The 20153-nt window shown below is 34.0% G+C and overlaps 2 protein-coding genes across 3 annotated transcripts in view; one reads left to right on the top strand and one right to left on the bottom strand.

Annotated features, from left to right (window-relative positions):
* LOC111056915 (U7 snRNA-associated Sm-like protein LSm11) overlaps positions 1 to 6937 on the bottom strand; it is a 43942-nt gene extending 37005 nt beyond the window's left edge. Inside the window, exons 1-3 of one of the 2 annotated variants that reach the window (XM_039432317.1) lie at positions 6634 to 6921; positions 4155 to 4252; positions 3663 to 3768 (exon numbers count right to left, since the gene is read on the bottom strand). In XM_039432317.1, the coding sequence (XP_039288251.1) occupies positions 3663 to 3768; positions 4155 to 4196 (148 nt within the window). In that variant the 5' untranslated portion in view covers positions 4197 to 4252; positions 6634 to 6921. Of the gene's footprint in view, positions 1 to 3662; positions 3769 to 4154; positions 4253 to 6633 lie in introns of both variants that reach the window. The other variant, XM_022344323.2, reaches the window with a different exon arrangement.
* A 3143-nt stretch (positions 6938 to 10080) lies between these two features.
* Positions 10081 to 20153, top strand: part of LOC111044533 (ecdysone-induced protein 74EF) — a 257567-nt gene continuing 247494 nt past the window's right edge. Inside the window, exons 1-2 of the mRNA XM_039432316.1 lie at positions 10081 to 10297; positions 11598 to 11747. Coding sequence (XP_039288250.1) covers positions 10184 to 10297; positions 11598 to 11747 — 264 coding nt within the window. The 5' untranslated portion in view covers positions 10081 to 10183. The remainder of the gene's footprint in view (positions 10298 to 11597; positions 11748 to 20153) is intronic.

Raw genomic sequence — 20153 nt, 5'->3', positions numbered from 1 at the left:
AGTCATAATCATCACAACAGGTGATAAACTATTACCATAATAAGCTAGAATCGGAATTATTTATCCCTGAAATACGGGCTCTTCAACATCAATGAGTGATTACATAAAATTGCAGTCAGATTCATTCTTTATCCTAAAGATATTGATGTATCTTCAAGTCCAATGAGCGATAAAAGAGTTAGGGCCAAGCCACATGAGGCATTTTTCAGATGAGATGGTAGGGAAGGAATCTCTCCGATTGGCTGATTGGGTTGGCGTTCGGGAATCAGCTGATAATCAGTCAACAGGAGAGCTTCCTGCCCTACCGACCCGTCTGAAAAACGCCTCATGTGGCTGGCTTGGCCCTTGCAATTAGTTATTTGAAATCAATCTCTTTATTGCCTGTATAGTATATGACCAGTCACAAGTCTGAGTTATTGCTATTCCTATGGGGGAGTCGAACTATTTCTACAATAAGCTACTGAACTTTAACTGTCAGTCATTTATCATAAAAAATGACTTTGACAAATAATGACAGTAATTAGAAGCATATTCACACAATCTGAAATTTGAAATGTCTATTGTAAAATAAGTCAGATTCATTCAACTTATGTCAGTCTATTAATAATAAAATTAAATTTCAACTACAAAAAGCGGTAACAGAGTAATGTGATATGTTTCTAATATTGTTAATAGGCTGAAAGTCATTGGCTACAGGCTGAATAATTATCTATTGGTTGAAAGTCAGAGTCGATAAGCAAATCATCTCTCATAGTATGAATTATTGATTAATTCAATTATTTATTCATCATAATTTCATTTATTCATAGAGTGGAGCATAGAGGCTATTGTATCCCTTGAAATGAAAAACTACTCTTCTACGTCTATTCAGACAGTAGTTACAGCGTGAAATAGTCATTCCATATATGCTTCTCTGTGTTGTCAATGACCAGTCATAATAAGAGTCATTCATCTCTCTGATTTAAGACACTACAGTATTTACAAATCATTAATGCTCGCAACAGCTTAATATTATCTAGCTGAAGTTCGATGAACTGGAAAAAGATTATAGATTGTTGTTGATGAAACTGTGAGTCAAGTGAGAACTTACATTAGTTTTCCTTTACAGAGTGAGTCATATGTGTGGGAACCCTTCAATAAGTTGGAAGACTGTTGTAGATATAATACTGTAACATCCAGGATAAGTTATTGGTCAAATACTCTACCTTTTGACGTACAACTAAATTTCAACCCCTCATAAGGGGGTTATGACTTGGGGAATTAAACTCAAATATTTAAATGTAAACACCCATTGTGTGGTAAATCATTTTAAAGGCCTTTTTAAACCAAGAAAGATGACATCAATTAAAATGTTCTATGATACTTTTATCCAAAATGGCGGCTGATTGAAGTTTCAGTTTTTAAGGAAATGGAGGCTTGTAACTCAAATATTTTGAATGTAAACACCCATTGTGTGATACATCATTTTAAAGGCCTTTTCAAAACGATAAAGATAACATCAATAAAAATGTTCTATGATAATTTTATCCAAAATAGGCGGCTGATTGAACTTTATCAATTATTTCTTTAAAAACTGAAACTTCAATCAGCTGCCATTTTGGATAAAAGTATCATAGAACATTTTAATTGATGTCATCTTTCTTGGTTTAAAAAGGCCTTTAAAATGATTTACCACACAATGGGTGTTTACAATTAAATATTTGAGTTTAATTCCCTAAGCAACCCCCTTTTGAGGGGTTGAAATTCAGTTGTACGTCAAAATGTTATTTGACAAATAGCTTATCCTGAAAGTTACAGTATTATATCTACAAAAGTCTCCAACTTATTGAAGGGTTGCCATACATAAGACTCACTCTGTATATAGTTTTAAACAATTGTATAGTTCCAACATTTATTGTATCACTCAATGATGACAAGCTCTTTCAAAACAAGGTTTGATTAGATCTTATTCACATCATCAAGCTCTCCAATATTAGTTTTTCATTCAAATTCTAAGCAACTGATGAGATTGATCAATTGCATTATTTTGAGATATCACGCATATTGTTAGTTGAGAGCTTTCGTGAAACATTTAAGCTGATATTGGTTTTCCTATAAGTGATAACAATAGATTTGAGGTTGCTAAATCATTGTTATAGACTACATTCCTATCCATGATAACTTGCACCCACTCAGTTCATCACAATCAACAAAAATTAATATGTTCTTATTATTGATCCAACTATTTTCACTAAGTGACTATAATTTATAATACTAATTATATAACTAATAATCAGAAGTTATTTCACAATAGTGAAAAAGTATAACTTAAACTATAGAAACTTTTTGTTGATAAGATTGTGAAAAAACTGAATGTCGAGACCTTTGCCACGTGAGTTTCACCTGTCTATCAGTTATTTGATCGCTGATCAATTATTACAATTTATTAAACTTATCAATATGCAATATCTATTTTCATCTAGTTATTCGTCAATATCTGTGAAACAATGTAGGCCTAATAATGTTCTAAACCTAAAACTCACTGAAAATCACTACTATCTTCACTTTTTTTTGAAAAGAAGTTTTTGATAAAGTGAATCCTTTTTTCCCGAAATTCATGTGATCATTTTTTTAAATGCAATCTATACTTAGCAAAAAATCAATTTTCAATACGGTGTTTTCTTAGAAAGAAAAACATCATCATATTTTGGTATAATCCACCGTATTTCATTCTGTCAAGTTTCTTTAGTTTCAAAGTAATTATGATACACGTTACAGTATGAAATCATAATTATTATGAATGCCACAGCACAGAGTAGAGAACAATAATATTTCTGTTTCCCTCTTCTGTGGCTGGCTGGCTGCACCAATGGATTTCGACCATTCGGCGTTAGATTTTGCTAAGCTTCTGCGCTCTAGCGGCGAATCTTGTAACCTTCATGAAACGCTCCAAACGATACAGCTATTTACAGCACACATCATAAAACAGTTAACTGTAAACGGTAAACTCTATTCTAAAATTTTCTTTATTTGTATTTATATATCTGATTTCTAATAATGTATATTATTAGAGCTACCTGATTTGTTTGTTAGAAAATAATTCCATAATACCCTTTTGTTTTTAAATACTTTTTTATATAAAACACAATAACAATACAACATTCGGCATTTCTTCCAATTATTTTTCAGCATACTATTCCAGCATAATTTTCCAATTTATTCTTAAGTTTTTCTTAAAATAAACTATTATTTCAAATAGACAAAAAATATATTCAAATGATTTTTTTCAACAGCTAGATCAACTTATCATTATGTCTTATTTTCAGATTCTTTAGTTTTAAAATTCTTTCAAATATTGGGTTATGATTTTCAACATTGGTGATGTTTAGCATATCATGTTTATTTAGTTTTATGCGTTTGAAGAATATTATTTTGATTATAAAAAATAACAACTTAGTTTATTTTCAGAGAATCTTTAAAATAGATTAGAAATGCCGAAACTAGTTATTGTTATTATGTTTTTCATAAAAACAAAAGGATACACTATGAATTTATTTTCAACTAGTATCTGATATAATTTTCTTCGAACATCCATGTAAGTTACCAAACCATTGAAAATGTAGATGAAATCCAAGGTACCTAGGTACATTGATGAAATATATTGACTACGTAGTTAAACTCACCAGTTGTTGAAGCCGTTGAAGGACCAGCCGATGAAGTAGACGGTTGATTTGATTGGCTTTCCTGAACTTTTGATGCAACTTTAGATAATTCTGTGTCTTCTGGAACCTGTAAATAAATAGATTTTCTGTATAGATAAATATCTGTAAAAACTGAAACTAATTATCTTCAATTGATAAATTCAACGTTATTTGTATTGAAGTGTACAGCGTTCCTGAGACTAGTAATTTTGAGTATTTCATTGAAATTATCTTCAACATTCTTGATAGGCTTAATAATAGAAACAAATCCAATTCATCTGTGATACTTTGTGGCGATTTTAATATTAATATGTTAACAAATTCTAGTTTTAAGATGGTTTTTCAAAATATTTTAATCAGTTTTAATTTTAATTTAGTGATAAATGAAGTTACCAGACCAGCCTCCTCCTTGCAAGGAGAAGGGTCATGCATTGACAATGTGGCAACCTCTATCCACAGAGAGAGAATACTTACTGCTGCGGTTGAACCAATGTTGGGTTCTGACCATTTTGCCATTGTTTTCAAGTGCTCACTGGATTTGTGTTCTCAAGTTACCAATGCTTCTGATGACCCTGGAACCAGGATTATCAGCCCACTTTAAAATTCTTGTGTTTTTAATTTTGTTGCTATGTTGTCAGCTGTTAATTGGTTAGTAATTTATTCTTTTTATTCTTCAGAGGACAAATTTGCTCATTTTCACAATAAATTCTTGAGTATTGTGGACATGGTTTTTGCTGTTAAGTGTGTACCTAATAGAAACAATTCTTCTCCTAATATGAACTGGTACAATAGTGAAATTGGACATGATTATGTGGAAGAACTGCATTTAATTATGTACGAAATATTTAAAACCACTGGCTTAAACTATAATAGAGATAAATATATAAATCTGAGAAAGCTTTTCAAAAGAATGGTTAGAGAGGCTAAACTCAAATATAACAATAATCGTATACTCGATGCAAGCAACAAACCAAAGATATTATGGTCTATAGTTAATGTAAACATGAACAGAAATGATGTACCTAAGAACAGGAACTGTGTTAGCCACTCATCTTTTAAATTTAATCATTTCTTCTTGAGTAAGGTTAACCAAACTGTGCAAAGTGTTCCAGCTGCTGGTCATTCTGTATCTTACTATCTTGATAAATTGAGAAACTCTGTACCTGATGCTATACCTACTTCTTTTAATTTTAGTCATACTAGTGTAGAACAAGTTCATAAAACCATTATGTCTTTAAAGAATAGTACCTGCCTTGATGTTTATAATTTAAATTCTTTTATTGTAAAATTTGCTTCTCCTTATATTTGTGAAGTGTTTTGTTATTTGTTTAATCATTGTATTGACGTTGGAATATTTCCTAAATGCCTTAAATATTCTAAGGTGATTCCTGTGTTCAAGAAGGGATGTGTTTCAGATTGTAATAATTACAGACCTATTTCAATAATCCCTATCTTCTCCAAAACCTTTGAGATAATTTTGTATAATGAAATTATTGAATATTTCGAGGTCAATCATTTGTTCAGTGACAGTCAATATGGGTTTAGACCTAACAGAGGGACTGGCATGGCTGTCTCTGAGTTTTTGAAGAGCTGCATTTATTCTATTGATGATGGGCATAGGGTAAAAGGTAGTTTCTATGATATGTCAAAGGCATTTGATACAATATCTCATGAAATATTAATTAAGAAACTTACTTTTAATGGTTTTGACAATGCTGCAATTGGTCTTATGTCTTCTTACTTGAGTGAAAGGTATCAATCAGTCTGTCTTTTAAAATAATTGCTATTTGGATTTCTTGTAAGTGAAATCAGGTGTCCCCCAAGGATCTACTTTGGGCCCACTTCTGTTCATTATTTACGTCAATGATCTCCCTGCAGCCATAAGTACCAATTCTGTAAAGCCTTTTATGTTTGCGGATGATCTGGCAGTACAAATCAAGAGTAGGCCTATCAATGTGTTTAGTAATTTACATTGTTTTGTTGATGTATTAATTGACGACTAGACAGCAGCAAACTCACTATGTCTCAACAAAGAAAATCTCAGATGTTGGAGTTTGGTTTCAATTCTTACAGAAATAATTCAAAATTTTTAGGCATAGTTATTCAAAACAATCTTTAATGGGAGTCACATATAGAATTGTTGCATGGCAGGCTGTCAATTTCTACTTCATCGTTTGAAATTTATTGTCGATTATAATGTGTTAAAAACTGTTTATTTTGCTTATGTGCATAGTCATTTAGCTTATAGTATTAATGCCTGGGGAAAAGATACTAATGTTACAAAACTGTTTGTTTTGCAAAAGCGAGCCGTTAGAATTATTGCTGGTGTTCCTAGTCGGTCTCATTGCAAACCATTTTTCAAGCAGTATAAAATTTTGACAATTCATGCTATTTATGCGCTGGAATGTTTGTTATATATTAAGAAAAACTTAACCTGTATTGCTTTGAATAGCTCTGTTCATAGCCATCAAACAAGAAATGCCTCTTCACTCAGACTGAATCAGTGTAATTATTCCTATACATTGAACTGTTTTATTGAATTTGGTACAAGACTTTATAATGACCTGCCAGATAGTCTTAAGGTTGACAATTTTGAATTTTTTAAAAGTAAAATAAAAACCTATCTTGTTGAAAAATGTCCTTATAACAGTAATGAATTATTTTTGAATATGTGATGTAATATGTCTTTTATAGATATTTTATATTTTATTATGTTGATCTCATTATCTATGTATTGTTCTCATATTTTTATATTTTATTATACTATGTTTCTATGACTTTGTTATACATTGTATCAATGTTCACAACAATAAAAGAATTTGAAGAATGAGAAACAATCTTACGATCAACAAGTTAGTACAGAATAAGTAAATAATAGCCTAACATTAGTATTATAAAATTATTGACTATCATAAATTAGAAAAAGGTTATAATGATTTCCTGAATTATTTACCTTTACTTTGATAGAAGCAATCTTCTTTGTTATTAATTCGCCTTCTGGAGTTAACTCAAATTTCGACAAATTATCCAAAACAGGTACGCTTGGGTTTGGTGGTTCAACATTTTCCGAATATAAAGCTTTGATCGGGTCAAAGTTTTCTGAGGCAAAGTTCAAATCTTCTTCGTCTGACATTTCTGAAAACAATTATAATAATTATCGTTAGAATTAACTAAAAAAACAGCAATACAATAAAGAATGAATGATCAAACATAACCTAAAAAGCCTAACACGAGTTACGACTTGCGAGCAGTTTGATAATTTTAGTCGACTCCTATTTATCGACTTGTTATATCGAGAATCGATTTAGTTCAGAAAGCCCGGTAAATTTAAACAAATATTTCTTGAACCGCCTTTTTACATAATGCAGATTACAGTATTCTGTATGAGTATCTGTATTTACCATGAATATTCAATTATTATGATGGTGAAATTATAATCTTATTTCTTTTTGTTTTCCAGATTGTTCAAAGAAGACAACTTTCATGTTTTGGATCAAGTTTCAAAAACATAGAGATATATCAAGGTAAGTATTTAATTTCTAAATAGGCCTATCTATAGACTAATATTTAATCAATATATTTCTTGAAATTCTTTGTTTTCAAATGTATGTGAATAGGAACTTTCACACCTAAAAATGTGAAGGATTTAGATTCATTCTATGATGAATAGAATAATTTTGCTGCTGCAATTTGATAGGCCTACTCCACAGTCAAGTAGAATAATTCAGCATTATGTTCCATGAAAAAAAAACACTATCTTTATAATTATTATCGTGTTATATGGTGAAAATAGGATACAAAAATAAATATTATTCTATTGCCATTACTAGGCTATGCTACAAAATTTTTCTTCTTTTGTGTAAGTAATAGTGATTTCCTTGGAACATGTAGAAAAAATACAATCATAATTATTTGAAACATCAGCAACAGAGTTCAATACAATAAATTGCATCAGTTTATTTCTATTTATGCTTCACATTAATAGAATGTAATTTTAAACCAGTACGCTGCTCTTTTGAAAGGATAAAATAAATTGTGAGACTCCTAATAATTTTATCCTATTTCCTATTCCATTTTAATTTGTGTGAGGCATTATGTGCCTTATGTGCATTATGAGGCATCATGTTTCCTGATATTCGACAGGCATTTTTATTGAATCAATGCTTGAAAAATAATTATTCTTTTTTCTTCTCTATTAAATAAACAAACAAATACATCCAAAAAAAGCAAATACAATATTGTTAAAACAATAAAGTAGTGATCAATATCCACTGTTGAGAGGTATAATTTTCCTTTTTCAAGTTTTCATTCAATATTTATGATACCCAATTGCCAATAATTATAATTTTATGAAATTCCATTTTATTGACTGAAGTTAATTGTTCTAAATTACAAGTAATAGGTACGGTACAATTGGACAGAACATTGTGATATGGAGTAGGAAGTAACTTTATTTCGAGGAGATATTAATATAAATATGCGAGAGGTATATTAAAGGTTTCGCTTGTTTCTCTTCTTCCAATATGAGCATCATCCCAGCAAAAAATTTTACTAATGTAATCTACAAATTCAAATTGCTTAATTTTTGTAATTATTTACGGTATGAAAGTTGTTGAAATATATTCATACTCTTGTCTATCCAATTCTCAGTTTTTCGAAAATCTGTTATTAAAAAACCTCTTGAAATATCTTCATTACATTACCGTTTACTATTTATACTCATTTTTTTATAAATATTCGAAATTAAAAGGGAAAATATAAAGTAAGTTATACAAATCAAATCACTTGAAATCATAGTTTATTTTTCAATAATGAATCAACGACAAGTACTTTAATGGTGGAATCTGAAGACAGTCCTGGAATAAATTATAATTACTGTTGAAAAAATGAGAACTGCTGTGTTATTGTATTGTGGATTTTGTATGTGTGATTTATATTGTATGATTTTGATTTATTCTTACTAAAGACCTATAAGGATACTCTTGATAGTTTCTCGATTGATTTTTATACTATCATTTCACCCTTTAATCTTATTTTTTAGACAACTCATTTTTTATGGTAATTCGTTGCTCAAAACATATTCAAACATTATTTTTCTTTCAGTAATCAATTTGTGCGTGTTGCAGGTCTCTGTTAAAGAGTTAAGCGACCCAGCGGCACACTGGCTTTCCTGAAGCCGGGACCCCCGTTGGGGGGTACAGGAGGAGGGGGCATGGGGGGCCCGATGGGGGGCGCTGGCCCCCCCGCCGTCATGCAGTTCATAGACGACGACCTGCTCTGGTGTCCCGACAACGATGGCAAGATGGTCGACCTCTCCACCTGCCTTGTCAGTACCCCGCAAACTACCCAACCTAACCTGACCAACCCAACCTAACCTAACCTTGTGAATAGAAATACAAATAAAAGTCTCAGTACCCTTTGAAACATGTTGTGATAAAATAATTAAAAAAAGGGTACTGATATTTTTATTTCTATTAATATTACAAGTAGCCCTAAACAGAAAAGAGACAATAACCTAACCTTGTACCCTTATCAATACAGTATGCTCTGCTCTTCCAGTAATGTACAATATATGTGTTGGTTTGAGTGTGAACCTTAGTCCTTATCTCATGACTTCTTATTAGTTGCCTATGATCTGCTAGTTCTCTGGCAATGTGCACTGAAAATTTCTTAATATAAAGATGGAAGCTTGGTGGAGCGGCAAAGTAGGTAGCTTCATAAGCTTAAGAGTGGTAAAGTGCTACATTTAATGTAAAAGTCAAGGTCTATAAAGTAAAGGTTTTTATAGACCTTGGCAAAAGTAATTCAATAGTGGCGCACTCTGGTGCGAATAGTAGAGTACTATATGTGCGCCATGATTTCAATATATGCATTAATTACATTTTAGATTTTACTATGTCAATCTTGAAGCTAATATACCTTCGCCACTCCATTACCGGTATGTATTTACCCTAAACAATTAAAAAACCTCTTGAAATATCTTCATTACATTACCGTTTACTATTTATACTCATTTTTTTATAAATATTCGAAATTAAAAGGGAAAATATAAAGTAAGTTATACAAATCAAATCACTTGAAATCATAGTTTATTTTTCAATAATGAATCAACGACAAGTACTTTAATGGTGGAATCTGAAGACAGTCCTGGAATAAATTATAATTACTGTTGAAAAAATGAGAACTGCTGTGTTATTGTATTGTGGATTTTGTATGTGTGATTTATATTGTATGATTTTGATTTATTCTTACTAAAGACCTATAAGGATACTCTTGATAGTTTCTCGATTGATTTTTATACTATCATTTCACCCTTTAATCTTATTTTTTAGACAACTCATTTTTTATGGTAATTCGTTGCTCAAAACATATTCAAACATTATTTTTCTTTCAGTAATCAATTTGTGCGTGTTGCAGGTCTCTGTTAAAGAGTTAAGCGACCCAGCGGCACACTGGCTTTCCTGAAGCCGGGACCCCCGTTGGGGGGTACAGGAGGAGGGGGCATGGGGGGCCCGATGGGGGGCGCTGGCCCCCCCGCCGTCATGCAGTTCATAGACGACGACCTGCTCTGGTGTCCCGACAACGATGGCAAGATGGTCGACCTCTCCACCTGCCTTGTCAGTACCCCGCAAACTACCCAACCTAACCTGACCAACCCAACCTAACCTAACCTTGTGAATAGAAATACAAATAAAAGTCTCAGTACCCTTTGAAACATGTTGTGATAAAATAATTAAAAAAAGGGTACTGATATTTTTATTTCTATTAATATTACAAGTAGCCCTAAACAGAAAAGAGACAATAACCTAACCTTGTACCCTTATCAATACAGTATGCTCTGCTCTTCCAGTAATGTACAATATATGTGTTGGTTTGAGTGTGAACCTTAGTCCTTATCTCATGACTTCTTATTAGTTGCCTATGATCTGCTAGTTCTCTGGCAATGTGCACTGAAAATTTCTTAATATAAAGATGGAAGCTTGGTGGAGCGGCAAAGTAGGTAGCTTCATAAGCTTAAGAGTGGTAAAGTGCTACATTTAATGTAAAAGTCAAGGTCTATAAAGTAAAGGTTTTTATAGACCTTGGCAAAAGTAATTCAATAGTGGCGCACTCTGGTGCGAATAGTAGAGTACTATATGTGCGCCATGATTTCAATATATGCATTAATTACATTTTAGATTTTACTATGTCAATCTTGAAGCTAATATACCTTCGCCACTCCATTACCGGTATGTATTTACCCTAAACAATAAAAAAACCTTCCCATATACATAATTATGGTATCTATTATTCAAAAAATATATACACAAGTGTATGGTTTTTCTATGCTACTGTATATTATGTTTATTGGATTTTGAATTTGCATATTTTTATTATGGCGACAAATTCAACTGAAATTGAAGATTTTGCTCCATTCACAATGTAACTTATGGTATTTATCAAAAACTATTGGTTGGCATTTTTCAATGACAATCTTTTGCTTCAATGAGACATCAATGAGTCACTATTTTCCTAGACAATGTATTTTTCACAAAATTCTCCTACTTGGAGTCTTGGATTTCTTTATTATAATTTTCAAATTAGAAAGTCAAATAAAAACATTAATTCAACTCAAGTAGATTACCCAAAGATCCTTAGAGCTGTGAACGATGATCAAAAAAAGAAATCACTGGAACATCAACATTACAATTCAATGTTCTTTTGAAAAGAGTATAGAGTATAGCAAGACTGTTGTTATTGTGGGAATATCAGAATATTTGAGTACGATATTTGAAGTAATTTAAACTTCTAACCCCCAACAGGATTAGTAACTATGTCATCTTCACAACTATGTTAGACATGTTAAGTTTATTTGGAATGTAAAAATTGTTTCGGTTCTCACTAATGCATATTATTCAAATTTTGTGTATTTATCAGGAAAGTGGAACGGACTTGGGAGAGCTGTCGAATTCGGATCTTAGCACGCTTGTGCCAAGTCTCGATGAAGAGCAGGAGGACCTTTTCAAACAACTGGCCGAGACATCCTTCGAGTTGGAGCAGTTCTTTGATTTCAATGACGGTGAAAAGGTTTGTCTCTCATCATCAATCTTTAGTTTGCTAATCAAGATCTCTCCAGGCTAGAAGAGGTGCTAGTTATTATTCTAAAGCAAACTATATTAGCTAGATAATCAATTACCTTGGATATGCGAGTATGCATTAATATTAGCTTTGTTGTAGTTCAGACAATGTGTTCTTGTAAACATTTGATCTGGTGTGGTACACTCACACAACTTTCCTTGCTCATTGAACTGTAAGCCTCATTGTCAAACGAGAATAATTTAGGGGAATAACATAATGACGATTGGCGGTAACATATTTGAAACTACGATCAGACTACTGTATATGTGTATATACAGGGTGTTTCAGAAGTAGTGTCGAGAATTTTAGGGTATTGTACCTGGATGCTAGGAGACTACAAATGTCATATTTGAAGTGTCCAAAACTCAGCGGTTATCCTTATAGCTGCCATTTTGTTTTTTTCACTTAAAAATTTTTATCTCAAGAACGAAATGTTGTATTGATCTGAAATTTGGCATGAATATTTATGCTATAAAGACTCAACTATAAAAAATAAAAAATTTTTTTTTTCGTTGAAATTTTTCAAAATGGCGGCCATTTTAAATTTTTGATGGCGAATATCTCGAAAACCGTCCATTTTACAGAAAATTTACAAGAGACAAAAAAGTTAGCAAATTTTTTCACGATTCCAATGATACCTAATTTATTAAGATTGGTCGAAGAATAACAGAGAAATTAATTTTTTTCGTACTGCATGCATGACCACTTTTCACCATTTAAAGATCAATATTAATTTTTTAATTCCAGATGTATTTAAGATGAAGCTTTGAAACTCGGTATGGCTCCATATGGGCAAACAGATAATTTTACAATGGTTTTCAGATGATAATGTTCGTCTTGTAAAAGTATTGTTGTTTCATTAAAAGTAAAGAACCAGATGTAGTGCTTCCTATTTCTTAGTCTCACGTTTCCTAGGTCTTATTTCTATCTTAAATTTCCAGTTTCAATATTTTCTTACGTTGCTTCTACACAAATATTTAATTATTGTAATGGAATTTAGTTCGCTGGAGTACACCGATATTCACTTCATGTATGGAGCAGCTCTTGGCAATGCGACCGAAGCAAGAAGAATGTATGCAGCTGCATTTCCAAACCGCCGTCTCCCTTCCGACAAGGTGTTCACAAGAACTCACAATCGGCTGAGAGAAGTTGGTTCATTTGAACGGAACAGGGTAATTGCTGGTAGGCCTCGAGCAGTTCGAAATGTTGCTTTTGAAGAGGAAGTATTGCAGAAATTCGATTTCAATCCTAGAACGAGTACGAGAGCAGTTGCAAAGCAAATCAATTCAAGTGCTTCTTCTGTGTGGCGTGTACTAAACAAGGAAAGACTTCACCCCTTCCGCTTTCAAAAAGTTCACTCATTGGTTGAACGCGACTATGAGCCAAGAGTAAACTGTGCCCGTTGGTTTCTTCAGCAAGACATTATCCAACCAAATTTTCTAGAAAATGTGTTATTTACCGATGAGTCCAGCTTTACAAGAGAAGGAATCTTCAACTCTCGCAACAGTCACGTCTGGGCCTTAGACAATCCTCATGAGGTCAAAGTGCGTGGTTATCAGCATAGATTTTCGCTGAATGTTTGGACGGGTATCTTAGGTAATCGCGTGATTGGACCATACATTCTTCCTAATCGTCTGAATTCTCCCACGTACATTACTTTTTTAAGAGACATACTACCAGAACTTTTGGAAGATGTGCCTCTTGCAAACAGATATAATATTTGGTTCCAACATGATGGTGCCCCTGCTCATTTCGGAAATGTTGTTACGGACTTTCTGAACATGACCTATCGTCAGCGGTGGATTGGGCGGGGTGGACCAGTACCGTGGCCCGCACGTTCACCTGACCTCAACCCTTTAGATTTTTTTTCTGGGGCCATATGAAAGACCTTGCTTACAGCACGCCAGTAGAAAACGAAGAAGACCTTGTGGCAAGAGTGGTTGCTGCAGCAGGTGCCATTCAAGATGATGAAAATGCTTTTATAGCAGTTCGACGGTCCATGATTGAAAGGTGCAGACTGTGTAATCAAGTTGAAGGACGGCATTTTGAGCAATTGCTGCATTAGTATCAGTGAACCGATTTGAGTGAAATTAATATTTTTCAATGTAAAATAAAATTTGGAGGAAAGTTATTCTTGTATATTTCTGTAATAAGAACGGTTTTCATGAAATTATAAAAAAAATTAATATTGATCTTTAAATGGTGAAAAGTGGTCATGCATGCAGTACGAAAAAAATTAATTTCTCTGTTATTCTTCGACCAATCTTAATAAATTAGGTATCATTGGAATCGTGAAAAAATTTGCTAACTTTTTTGTCTCTTGTAAATTTTCTGTAAAATGGACGGTTTTCGAGATATTCGCCATCAAAAATTTAAAATGGCCGCCATTTTGAAAAATTTCAACGAAAAATTTTTTTTTTATTTTTTATAGTTGTGTATTTATCAGGAAAGTGGAACGGACTTGGGAGAGCTGTCGAATTCGGATCTTAGCACGCTTGTGCCAAGTCTCGATGAAGAGCAGGAGGACCTATTCAAACAACTGGCCGAGACATCCTTCGAGTTGGAGCAGTTCTTTGATTTCAATGACGGTGAAAAGGTTTGTCTCTCATCATCAATCTTTAGTTTGCTAATCAAGATCCCTCCAGGCTAGAAGAGGTGCTAGTTATTATTCTAAAGCAAACTATATTAGCTAGATAATCAATTACCTTGGATATGCGAGTATGCATTAATATTAGCTTTGTTGTAGTTCAGACAATGTGTTCTTGTAAACATTTGATCTGGTGTGGTACACTCACACAACTTTCCTTGCTCATTGAACTGTAAGCCTCATTGTCAAACGAGAATAATTTAGGGGAATAACATAATGACGATTGGCGGTAACATATTTGAAACTACGATCAGACTACTGTATATGTGTATATATAACTGTTTTCACAGTTCTTTTCCTTTGTGTAGATTGTGAAATTCTATGATTTTTTTCTAAAGTCGTCAAAACAGCTGTTCTACAGATGAAATATCTCGACTATGTGTTCTTTTTATAAACTGCTCTACCTACCTCATGCACGAGAAGGAGGTTATAAAGTCCATTTCTCTAGGATGGGGTGGACCCCCCATTGGTTTCTCAGGAAGGAGACTCATGCCAGTTGATAGAGCTGATAAATAACTATATAGGGTATGAATTTGAAAAAAATCGGTCGTCTTTTTTGAGAAAATCGCGAAAAACATGGTTTTTTAGTCATTATCCGCCATTTTTCTTAAGAATGTTAGGGAACTCCTGCAATTTTCCCAGAAATGAGACTCATGCCAGTTGATAGGGCTTATAAATAGCTATCTATGGTATAAATTTGAAGAAAACCGTTAGTCATTTTCGAGAAAACCGTGAAAAACATGGTTTTCTAGTAATTATCCGCCATTTTTCTCAAGAATATTACGGAGTACCTGCAATTTTCCTAGAAATGACACTCATGTCAGTTGATAGGGCTTATAAATAGCTATCAATGATATAAATTTGAAGAAAATCGTTGGAGCGGTTTTCGAGAAAACCCTGAAAAACATGGTTTTTTAGCCATTATCCGCCATTTTGAATTGAATTTTATTGAATTTCTTATTGTCGGATCCTCATGATATAAGGACCTTAAGTTTGAAATTTCAAGTCAATCGGTTAATTAGGAATGGAGTTATCGTGTTCACAGACACACACACACACACACACACACACACACACACACACACACACACACACACACACACACACACACACACACACACACACACACACACACACACACACACACACACACACACACACACACACACACACCACACACACACACACACACACACACACACACACACACACACACACACACACACACACACACACACACACACACACACACACACACACACACACACACATACACACAGGGACCTTGAAACGTATAGAAAATTAGGGTAGGTTAAATTTTTTGGAAAGCAATACTTTCCTTACCTATGGTAATAGGGCGAAGAAAGTAAAAACGCTTACTTTTTCTTGGAGTGTTGAGGAATGCATTGCACTCCTGAGGAGGAGTTTGCCTCAGAGAATCTCAGTACCTCAGAGGCTGATGAAGCTCCTCCTCAGGAGTGCAATGCATTCCTCAACACTCCAAGAAAAAGTAAGTGTTTTTTTCAAATGTTTACAAGAACACAGTGTCTGAACTACAACAACGTTATTATATAGTGTTTCGTCATGGAAAGCAACATCAATTAATAATAGGTTCCTAATTTCATTTCATGGGCTATGAATTGCCATTCATTGTTCAACTCATAAAATATTCATTTGGAGAGTTAGGAACGAATTATTTATTGAAGTTGCTTGAATTCAGTCTGCTGTTGCCTGGTCTGGTCGTGGGTTCAAATCCCGCCTACGGGATTTTTATAAAACGGGTTTTCATAGTTTTCATCTTATCTCATCACCCAAGCACAAGCATAGACTTACGTTTATAAATATAACCAAACATGAAACATGAAATTATAATCCTCTCTGCTCAGATATGGAAAAAATATTCTTGAAATCATCAAGAATATTTTAGCCATGACTGCTTTATAATTTCGAAAATATCCGAACTAGCTACATTCTATATTATTTGTGAGCTACCGGTATGTTTAAACCTACTCCCTATTAACTGAACACAAACGTTTTTTTTTATTGAAAGTTAATTCAAAGTTATCCACAAGAAGCACACCAAAACCCATCAGAAATACTTTGGCAACTCACTACTAGCATATTATTCAAGTAAAAGTAAGGAAATATTTTTATACAGATGGAAATAAATTGGAAGTCGCATTTGATCAAATGCTAATTACGAAAATCCCAATTAAATGCTGTAAATCACCCCGAAGACTTCTGCTACTGCAAATATTGACAACAGGTTAAAACAGCTAGATGGAAATTCAATGAGCGCTATTATACAAAAAATATTTGCCAGCCCGGGAATCGAACCCAGTACCTCCTAATTGCCGGTCAGGAATTAGCCATTAATTCCCTTACACCAAACTGACAATCTCTGGATAGCAGCGCTCTAAGCGTGTAACGGTAAGCATTCCTGACCGGCAATTAGGAGGTACTGGGTTCGATTCCCGGGCTGACAAATAATTTTTGTATAGTAGCGCTCATTGAATTTCCATCTAGCTGTTTACCCTGTTGTCAATATTTGCAGTAGCAGAAGTCTTCGGGGTGATTTACAGGATTTAATTGGGATTTTTGTTTAATAATAATAAAATATTTTTATGGCAATTCCATCATCCAAGGGATCATTAATTGAGGAAGAAAAATGCGCTTACAATCTGACATTTTTAATAACTTCGGTATTTCGTGAATGAAAACAATTAGAATCTACCAATGCTTGATAAAAAAAAACAGAAATTGAAGAAGTCTGATATTTTAGATTGTTTTTCTTTTTTTTTTCAATGTTAATCGACATCATGTAAATAGATACTGATATAAACTGATGCAACTTGTAAGGTTAAACATCAACTGTCTTGCATTCATCTTCAACCTGGTTTCATTATATTGAATTTTTTCCTTCCCGTGTGTACCTTCAATATTGTCGATTTGATAATCAGAAAGAAAAATATGCAGTTAAATTGATTAGGTACGTTCCGAAGAAATCTGTTAAATAATGTCCGTTTTTGTTCATACACTTCTGTAAACATTGTGAGAAATTGTCCATACTCCTCTGCAGCGTTGCACGTGATATCGCTCGAATTTCTAGTGCTATTATCTCACTCAGGGATTCAAGTGTACGTTTTTTACACGAATTCACGTGCCTTCAGCTAGCCCATTAAAAATAGTCATAAGTCACAAGGTAGCAGATTCGGTAACCGGAATCTCCTCTCCACATCTTCACGCAACGAAAAGAGGCGACAAGGGAAGATCTGCCTTGGAAATACCATGGTTTTTCCCGATGAATGGCATGTTGGAACCATACAACCATACAGTATTGAGGTTGATATGTCATCTCAATGTGGTAGAAAAAAGTTGCATTGTTAGATAACGAACTTAATTGACAATGACATTTTCTCAAAAAGTGAGTGCCAATAATGAAATTTTGACAATTGCCACAACAAGCAGTCAATTATTCGTCATTGCTACGAAAAAAATAGTTACTACAGAAAATCACAATATTTATCCATCAACTTTTCCTCCATGGCAAATAATAATATAGATTTATTTACATTCTTAAAAGAACAAAAGCCTCTCTTATGAAGTATTTGTGGTTGGCAACAAATACAATTTCACATTAATTTACATTATACAATTTTTCACTTCCCAATTCAGAGTCTGTCAATAATTTTCACCCATCTTCCCCTGTCTGTAGCTTCGGTCAGCCAAAAATCTCCAACTCGTTGCTAAAGTTGATCCCTCCACGGGAGTGCTTGGCGGGCGTCCCCTTTCTCTGGTCCTGTCCCGTGGTATCCATTCTTCGCCCATCTGTCAGCTTCCATCCTTGCCTTGTGAACGGCCAATCTCCACTTGATTAGATGAGCTTTCCCCTGCCAATAATTCACATAATCATTTTTAAAATTTACGTGTTTCTAACTCTCTGTTGCAGTCGAAGCCCGAGTATACTTCTTGACATATTCTGTCAAGTTCAGCTGCCAGTGTCCAAGTTTGAGCCCCGTACAATAGTGACGGATAGACACATTTTCAGATAGTGGATATTCATCAAAATAGCCTATCGACCCAGAAGTGACCTCAATCCTCGCCTTACTGGAGTTGGTCATAGCTCTTGTCTTGTTTGCATTTAGTTTCAAACCATCTCTCTCATCTCTTCAGAATTTTTTCCAACGTAACGTCATCTGCGAATCTGAAGTTTGATAGCTGATATCCATTTACGCATAATCCTCTATTTTCCCAGCTCAGTCTTCTAAAAACATATTCCAAGCCATTAAAAATAATTGACGAGAGTGGGCACCCCTGTTTCAAACCTCTTTTTCTACCTTGATGATCCTTTATTCACGCTCAAGCTCGATATAGACCTTATTTTTGTACAGACTTCTTAATATCTCAATATAGCCAGTCTCTATGCCCGATTCTTTCAACGCCTCCCACATTTGACCGTGGTTGATACTATCAAATGCCTTATGAAAGTCCACAAATCCAAGGTATAAGGGGAATCTTATACTTTTTGCTTTTTCAATGAGTTGGTTGGCGGCTTGTAATTGGTCAACTGTCGAGTATCCAGGTCTAAATCCATCCTGTTCTGTGGTATAGTTCTCGTAGGTCTTGCTTATTAGAACTTGGCAGATAAGGCAAGGTTATTTCTTGCTCTGTCATCATCATCTTATAAAGTATACAAGAATGTTAGTGTTTGATCACATTGAATGCGTAGATGTGAAAGTGCACGCTTGGTTTGGTTATGCATGACCAAGCGCGCAGATGAGAAGCAAAATCTGGATAGAGCAGTAGAAACACTCACACTGAAAGCGTGCACTTGCTGATTGCGTTCAGTGTGAGCAGCTACATGCAAGTCACAACGTGTTTTAATGCACTTTCCACATTTTGTTTTTTGGCTCATACATGATATCTGACGTGCACTTGCTCATATGCTCATTCAATGTGATCACACCCTTAGGACAAAAACGGACAACATTTTACAGATGCTATTTTTCATAATCAGTTTCACTGCAACTCCTCCGCCTCTAATTATTTAAATGCAACATCTTGGGTACACTAAAACAAAGAATGTTGAGGGTCATTCAAAAATGAGAGTGTACCGGTAACTGCTACCTATTTCAAATATATCCACTTAGTCAAATGCTCGTTTTTCAAGAAACAGCCCCGAAAGAGTTTTTCTCGACGGTTCTATATGTACAGTATTTTGGGGCGCTGAATTCGAATCCGAAATTTTCTGACACGCTAGAGGGCGGCTCCACCCCCAAAACCCCCAAAAACCCCTTAAAATTTCGGACTTTTTTAAATGTTTCCCATTCAATCTCGAGAACCTTTAGTTTTTCGAGAAAAAGCATTCTCTACAAAATTAAAGATATTAAAGTTTCCAATAAACTGAGTGGTCGCGCAGGACTCTACTATTTTTGGTTCCGGAGCTACGGATTTTCAAAAAGAGTTATTCTTTAAGGACTTTTTAAAATTATGCAAACCTACCACTTCTACCCTATACAACTTGAATCTTTTTCTAGTAATGATAAAAAATCATACATCACGTGAAAGAACAATTAATTCTGAACATGATTCCTAACAACCTAAAAATAGAAAATCATGTCCTACACCCAAAATACAAATTTTCATTATAAAACCTTTTCAATGCCTTCCTAACAAAATAGAAACATATTTCGGCTGAAATCATCTTA

This window comes from Nilaparvata lugens, chromosome 7, assembly GCF_014356525.2.
Source record: "Nilaparvata lugens isolate BPH chromosome 7, ASM1435652v1, whole genome shotgun sequence".
Classification (NCBI taxonomy): domain Eukaryota; kingdom Metazoa; phylum Arthropoda; class Insecta; order Hemiptera; family Delphacidae; genus Nilaparvata; species Nilaparvata lugens.
Note: the sequence above shows the minus strand (reverse complement) of the source record. Positions and strands in the feature narration are given on the sequence as shown.